Here is an 8,269-nt window from a genome sequence, read left to right as displayed (position 1 = left end):
TGTGTGTCGTTTGTGTGCACAATACTCACGGTTACGACACTCATTTCCGGGACAACACATGCGGTCTCTACGGCAACGCCTTGCTCTTCTCTTACAGGGTGAGCACTGAGAGTGGGCGTGGCCTGGGGCCTGGCAGTAAAGTCTGGGTGCACATTCACTATCTGCACTGCAGAAGTAAGCCTACAACACACACACACACACACACACACACACACACACACACACACACACACACACAATGTAATGTAATTTAATAGGCATGGACATTGAATCAGGAACTTTTTCCAGGAGCACATGGAGTGATAAACAATAAAGCTCAAGTTGAGTTGAATTGAATTGAGTTGAGTTGGAGTTGAGTTGAATTGATTGCATCTATGACTGCAGCATTGCTTGTACTTATGACAAGACCACCAACTGCACTAATAAGTGTAACCATGGGCGTAAATCCCGGGGGGGACGGAGGGGACATGTCCCCCCCCGTCCAAGGGTTGTCCCCCCCAATAAAAATATTTTAAAAAATCGCACTATCTATTATATTATTATTATATGTATTCTCTATTATATTAAAAAATATATGTATGTTTACCTAAAATAATTGTGTAAGTAGAAAACCCCCGCAAAAATGCATTTAGAAACAGTTGAGTTCCCCCTCCCCTTCCTCACAGTGGTTTGACCCACTGCCTGTTTTCTCAGTTTATCTCACCTTCTCTACACACACGAGTCAGGTGTGTGTTCATCTCACCTTCACTACACACACGAGTCAGGTGTGTGTTCATCTCACCTTCTCTACACACACACGAGTCAGGTGTGTGTTCATCTCACCTTCACTACACACACGAGTCAGGTGTGTGTTCATCTCACCTTCTCTACACACACGAGTCAGGTGTGTGTTCATCTCACCTTCTACACACACACGAGTCAGGTGTGTGTTCATCTCACCTTCTCTACACACGCGAGTCAGGTGTGTGTTCATCTCACCTTCTCTACACACGAGTCAGGTGTGTTCATCTCACCTTCTCTACACACACAGGTCAGGTGTGTGTTCATCTCACCTTCTCTACACACGCGAGTCAGGTGTGTGTTCATCTCACCTTCTCTACACACGCGAGTCAGGTGTGTGTTCATCTCACCTTCTCTACACACACGAGTCAGGTGTGTGTTCATCTCACCTTCACTACACACACACGAGTCAGGTGTGTGTTCATCTCACCTTCTCTACACACACAGGTCAGGTGTGTGTTCATCTCACCTTCACTACACACGAGTCAGGTGTGTGTTCATCTCACCTTCACTACACACACGAGTCAGGTGTGTGTTCATCTCACCTTCACTACACACGAGTCAGGTGTGTTCATCTCACCTTCTCTACACACACGAGTCAGGTGTGTGTTCATCTCACCTTCTCTACACACACAGAGTCAGGTGTGTGTTCATCTCACCTTCACTACACACACAGTCAGGTGTGTGTTCATCTCACCTTCACTACACACACACAGTCAGGTGTGTGTTCATCTCACCTTCTCTACACACACGAGTCAGGTGTGTGTTCATCTCACCTCTCTACACACACAGTCAGGTGTGTGTTCATCTCACCTTCACTACACACACGAGTCAGGTGTGTGTTCATCTCACCTTCACTACACACACGAGTCAGGTGTGTGTTCATCTCACCTTCTCTACACACACGAGTCAGGTGTGTGTTCATCTCACCTTCACTACACACGAGTCAGGTGTGTGTTCATCTCACCTTCTCTACACACACGAGTCAGGTGTGTGTTCATCTCACCTTCTCTACACACACAGTCAGGTGTGTGTTCATCTCACCTTCTCTACACACACACGAGTCAGGTGTGTGTGTTCATCTCACCTTCACTACACACACACAAATCAGGTGTGTGTTCATCTCACCTTCACTACACACGCGAGTCAGGTGTGTGTTCATCTCACCTTCACTACACACACACAAATCAGGTGTGTGTTCATCTCACCTTCACTACACACACGAGTCAGGTGTGTGTTCATCTCACCTTCACTACACACACAAATCAGGTGTGTGTTCATCTCACCTTCACTACACACACGAGTCAGGTGTGTGGCTGCGGCTCAACTAATTTTCATCTCCATTAACTAGGGGATTTTATTCACTAAATAAAGCGATTCTCTTTAATGTAGTTGTTTCAGACTCATTCATAAATTAGTTGCGGCAAAAATGCTGATTATGGATGTAATTTTCCATGAATCTGCTCTATTAGAGATTAAAATATCACTTATCTAGTGAACGTTAGCTTGTGTACAATAGCTTGTAGCATAGTGCACTGTAACTAACACACCAAAGCCGTTTCCCATGCAGTGTTTTATTTGGGGCGACTTGGAATAATGTAATTTAACATGAACACACAATTAGCATATAGTTTATCTGTGCAGTTACTAAATGAGCTCTGTGCTACGTCTGAACACCACACTGTATTTTTATAATCAATTTATATTCTGTTCTTAAGTGTCTTCATTCATTTGTAAATAAAAAGTTAAACATTTTTTTTAATTCCTTGTTTTTATTGTTGTGATTATTTTTTATGATAGTTTTACTTTCTTTATGTAAAGCAGTGTGAATTAGAATTGTAATTGACGCAGTCTCCATGCTACAATAATAATGTACTGTGTCTTTATACTGTAAGTACAATTTAACTGTATTATTTGTGTCCCCCCTCAAAAATTGCTCATGAGAAATTTTATATTAATTGTCCCCCCCTACTGTTAAATGAAATTTACGCCCATGAGCGTAACTACTTATGTCCCGTTATAATCTCACATAAAGGCCATAACACAATCACCTGTAAACTTCAATATTCTTCATGCAAATAAATACAGCTATAAATCAGACATTTTGTTGGCCAATAAACGACACTAATTAATCTTAATAAGATAAATGTATATATATTTTGTAAACTAATTACCGGATAAAGAATCGAGAATCTGATGCACTGTAACTCACAGTATTGGATGTAATGAGAATAAGTTGATTCTACACAGCACTAAAATGGAGTGTAATAATGAGCGATGGTTTGATGTCGGTGTTGAGATTCTGCCACGCGCCCTGGCTCTGCACCTGCGCGAGCGTCTTACCTTGGACAGGTATGTATGTGTCCTCGTGAGTCCGGTGAAGTGGCTTTGCGGTTGGCTCGTGCTGACGGAGAGCAACGCGAGCAGTGTGCAGAAACCCCACGCGCACACCCGCATGGTGGCAAACAAACAAACAAACAAACAAACTAAAATGTGACCCAGAAATAAAGCAGCAGATGCGCCGTGGAGTCTCACGTGTTCACGTGAGGGTCGTTTCTCACCACACACACACACACACACACACACACACTGTGACGCCCACGAGGAGCGCGCTCTGTGCTTTATATACCGTTCTCGGGGTTTGATTTCATCCTCCCGTGAAACCCGCGATTCATCTTCAGCTTTAGTTTCAGTAAGTCTGTTACACACACACACACACACACACACACACACACACACACACACACATATATATACACACACACACACACACACACACACATATATACACACACACACACACACACACACATATATACACACACACATATACACACACAATGCACATTAACACCCACAGCGGAGTTTTTTGTTCAGTTTTTTTTACAGAATTTGTGGTGTGTGTGTGTGTGTGTGTGTGTGTGTGTGTGTGTGTGTGAGAAAGACGGACAGACTCATGTCAGCTACAGTGTGATGATCTTCACCCCATTCATCCCTGTCCACACTGATTGAACCCCTGAGCATTATGGGTAATCCATCCTGGCTATGAATTGTTTTTTATTTTCTACAGAAATCTCTGTCCAGACACAGACTCACTCAGATCAACAGGTGAGTCTCTGGAACAGGTGATGAACAGGTGAGCCACTGAGCACAGGTGAGACAATAATCACAAGTGAGGCAGTAATCACAGGCGAGACAGTAATCACAGGTGAGACACTAATCACAGGCGAGACACTAATCACAGGCGAGACAATAATCACGGGTGAGACAATAATCACAGGTGAGACACTAATCACAGGCGAGACACTAATCACAGGCGAGACAATAATCATGGGTGAGACAATAATCACAGGTGAGACACTAATCACAAGTGACCAGTTGATACTTGCAAAAGGTGAAATCCATAATAAAGCTGACGTGTGTTGCCGTGGTAACCTGCTGGTGGTCATTACATTGCTGAATGTCTCTGGCTTTGTGTATTCAGGTTTCTCCCTACAGCTGCTCCTCTGTTCCACACTGCAGTAGGTTCAGTGCTCTGTAAATCCTGGCCTCAAGGTTTAAAAGCTTTGATTTCCTCACTGACATAACACATATACCTTGTGCCAATAACACACACACACACACACACACACACACACACACACACACACATAAAGATCATGAACTCCTGCTTCTTAAGAAATGTGATATGGAACAGCAGGAGCACATCTCAGGCGGTGTGGACCAGCATGCCGAGTCTGTAAAACACTAAGCTACTCACACCGTCACGTTTACCCCTAAACACAGCCACGTTTACCCCTAAACACAGCCACATTTACCCCTAAACACAGCCACATTTACCCCTAAACACAGCCACATTTACCCCTAAACACAGCCACGTTTACCCCTAAACATAGCCACATTTACCCCTAAACACAGCCACATTTACCCTAAACACAGCCATGTTTACCCTAAACACAGCCACGTTTACTAAACACAGCCACATTTACCCCTAAACACAGCCACATTTACCCTAAACACAGCCACGTTTACCCTAAACATAGCCACATTTACCCCTAAACACAGCCACATTTACCCCTAAACATAGCCATGTTTACCCCTAAACATAGCCACATTTACCCCTAAACACAGCCACATTTACCCCTAAACACAGCCACATTTACCCCTAAACACAGCCACATTTACCCCTAAACCCAGCCACGTTTACCCCTAAACACAGCCACGTTTACCCCTAAACACAGCCACGTTTACCCTAAACACAGCCACGTTTACCCTAAACACAGCCACATTTACCCCTAAACACAGCCACGTTTACCCCTAAACACAGCCACGTTTACCCCTAAACACAGCCACATTTACCCCTAAACACAGCCACGTTTACCCCTAAACACAGCCACGTTTACCCCTAAACACAGCCACATTTACCCCTAAACACAGCCACGTTTACTCCCTAAACACAGCCACGTTTACCCTAAACACAGCCACGTTTACCCTAAACACAGCCACATTTGCCCCTAAACACAGCCACGTTTACCCTAAACACAGCCACGTTTACCCTAAACACAGCCACGTTTACCCTAAACACAGCCACGTTTACCCTAAACACAGCCACGTTTACCCTAAACATAGCCACATTTACCCCTAAACACAGCCATTTACCCCTAAACACAGCCACATTTACCCTAAACACAGTCACATTTACCCTAAACACAGCCATGTTTACCCTAAACACAGCCACATTTACCCTAAACACAGCCACATTTACCCTAAACACAGTCACATTTACCCTAAACACAGTCACATTTACCCCTAAACACAGTCACATTTACCCCTAAACACAGCCACATTTACCCCTAAACACAGTCACATTTACCCCTAAACACAGTCACATTTACCCCTAAACACAGTCACATTTACCCTAAACACAGCCACGTTTACCATCAAACACAGCCACATTTACCCTAAACACAGCCACATTTACCCCTAAACACAGTCACATTTACCCCTAAACACAGTCACATTTACCCTAAACACAGCCACATTTACCCCTAAACACAGCCACGTTTACCATCAAACACAGCCACGTTTACCCTAAACACAGCCACATTTACCCTAAACACAGTCACATTTACCCTAAACACAGCCACATTTACCCCTAAACACAGCCACGTTTACCATCAAACACAGCCACGTTTACCCCTAAACACAGCCACATTTACCCCTAAACACAGTCACATTTACCCCTAAACACAGCCACATTTACCCCTAAACACAGCCACATTTACCATCAAACACAGCCACGTTTACCCCTAAACACAACCACAATCATACCCCAACACTGTCACATTTACCCCCTAAACACAGCCACATTACACACACACACACACACACACACACACACACACACACACACACACACACACACACACACACAATCACTTATTGTACTTTAATGTGTACTCTGTAAATATCTGCTATACTCATTGATGTATATACATATATTTTTAATACTTTATACTTTTTATATTGTATTTCTTTTTTCATGTTTACATGTGGGACAGTCGCATTTGACTGCATGTTAATAAATAACAACAATAACACATTAGAATTAGAATGTTTCTGAGACAGGAAGTTGTTTACTAGACGATGTTGGTTTTTAATCTCAGTGTTTGTTTGTTGTACAGTTAGAATGAGGTGTGTGAAGGGAACGGAGAAGAGTGAAGTGTAAATCAGATAGAAATCAAATCTCTCAGGTTTCTCAACTTCACCTTCTGGGAATTTGATAGAATAAACATGTATGTACTGTATGTACGAGAGTTCAGTCAGTGTAACATTACCGCACACAGACACTATTTCATGGTGTTACGGCGCTTACTTTCTGATTCTGATCCGTTATTGTTAGCATGCTATTGTTCAGTGAGGCCCGATGGCACACGGCGGCTTCGTATCGGTGACACACTGCGTGATATCAGTGAGAAAAAATGCAGAAATGACTTAATAAGAGCTGAGTGAAAAGTTCACAGCAACCGAACGACAACCAGCGTAAACACAACCGGTGCAGAGAACATGAGGTCATAACCAGCAGAGGAGGGAAGTAATAATGTACAAACACTACGTTACTGTACTTAACTAGAATTTTCTGGAACTTTTTACTTTCACTCCACATTTTTACACAAATATCTGTACTTTCTTCTTCTTACATTTTCCAAACAGACTCGTTACTTTAGTTTTGTTTCGGTGAAATGTCAGTATTTTTTCTTCACTGCGCCGTTTTCAGCCCATCAACTGATTTCCTGACATTGTGCGTCTTTTTCCATCTACCACTGGTGTATCACTTTTTATCTCACACACCACAGAAGTAGAATAGTTTATAAATATCAAAAATATAAATAAATAGAAAAGCGGTGAAATTAAACCCTGTAGCACAACATGTTTATTCACAATGTCCTTCCTTTGCTCATATATATATAATAAACTCCACCAAAAAATAAGCTTTATTCAATAATCCCTTTTTTAATTATTATTTTTATGACTAATCGCAAATCATCACCAAAATCATGATGCACAAAAACACTATTTTCAGCCTCGGGGGGTTGTGACGAATGTGCCGGTGCTTTTTATGGCATTTTATCCTCATAACACTGAAACGAAGTTAAACGACTTCTTATTGTACAGATAAGAGCAATACATCATTCAATTCTGCAAAGGGTCTGCTTTTATTCACACACACACTAATAACAACTAAATGCTGTACTTTTGTAAAATAAAGAAAAACAGACAGGGGGCGCTCTCTGCCACAACTGTCAGCTCTCTTCACAGACACATGAATAAAATAACCACAATCTAAGTGAATATTTGCCTCACAGACATAATAAATATATATACAGAAAACTCAAAATATCTACTAAATTTAAACCAAATCACAAAACTAATATTTTCTGATTTCATCTGTATGAAAGTTAGAAGTTTCTCCAGTATCACCTCATTAACTGTTCATGTTGAAACGTTTGGTGTCCTGATGCTTTATATAATTTATATTATCTTTTTGATTGGAGACCACATGATGGTTCCACATGAAAAAAAGATCCATGAGGTTCCTGTGGAGGTTAAACTCGAGAACCATGAAGATGGATTTGGACTGTAATTAATAGAAACAGTCTGTTACAGTGGTTTAGATCTACAATCACCACGAACAGTTTCACACTCAAGTCTCCATCAGGGAACGGGTGAAACCTCAACAATGATGGAACTGTAATGAATGGACGTTCAGTGTTGATGATGAGGATGGGTTTCCTTCTGAGTCTCTCAAGGGTTCTTCTTGATAACATTTTTTTCCTGGGAAAAGTTTTTCCTTCACCACCGTCACCACAGACTCACTCATTAGGAATAAACTTATAGGGTCCCAGTTATGATTTTTTTTTATTTTATCTGTTATTTATTTATTTCTGTAAAGCTGTTTTGAGACAAAGTCCACTGTTAAAAGTGCTAC

At 41.8% G+C, this 8,269-nt stretch overlaps 1 protein-coding gene across 2 annotated transcripts in view; it reads right to left on the bottom strand.

Annotated features, from left to right (window-relative positions):
* LOC124399232 (dickkopf-related protein 4-like) overlaps positions 1-3,480 on the bottom strand; it is a 5,394-nt gene extending 1,914 nt beyond the window's left edge. The window contains exons 1-2 of one of the 2 annotated variants that reach the window (XM_046870048.1): positions 3,124-3,480; positions 30-180 (exon numbers count right to left, since the gene is read on the bottom strand). In XM_046870048.1, the coding sequence (XP_046726004.1) occupies positions 30-180; positions 3,124-3,237 (265 nt within the window). In that variant the 5' untranslated portion in view covers positions 3,238-3,480. The remainder of the gene's footprint in view (positions 1-29; positions 181-3,123) is intronic. The other variant, XM_046870047.1, reaches the window with a different exon arrangement.
* Positions 3,481-8,269: the final 4,789 nt, after the last annotated feature.

Source organism: Silurus meridionalis, chromosome 16 (assembly GCF_014805685.1).
Source record: "Silurus meridionalis isolate SWU-2019-XX chromosome 16, ASM1480568v1, whole genome shotgun sequence".
NCBI classification, from domain to species: Eukaryota; Metazoa; Chordata; class Actinopteri; order Siluriformes; family Siluridae; genus Silurus; species Silurus meridionalis.
Note: the sequence above shows the minus strand (reverse complement) of the source record. Positions and strands in the feature narration are given on the sequence as shown.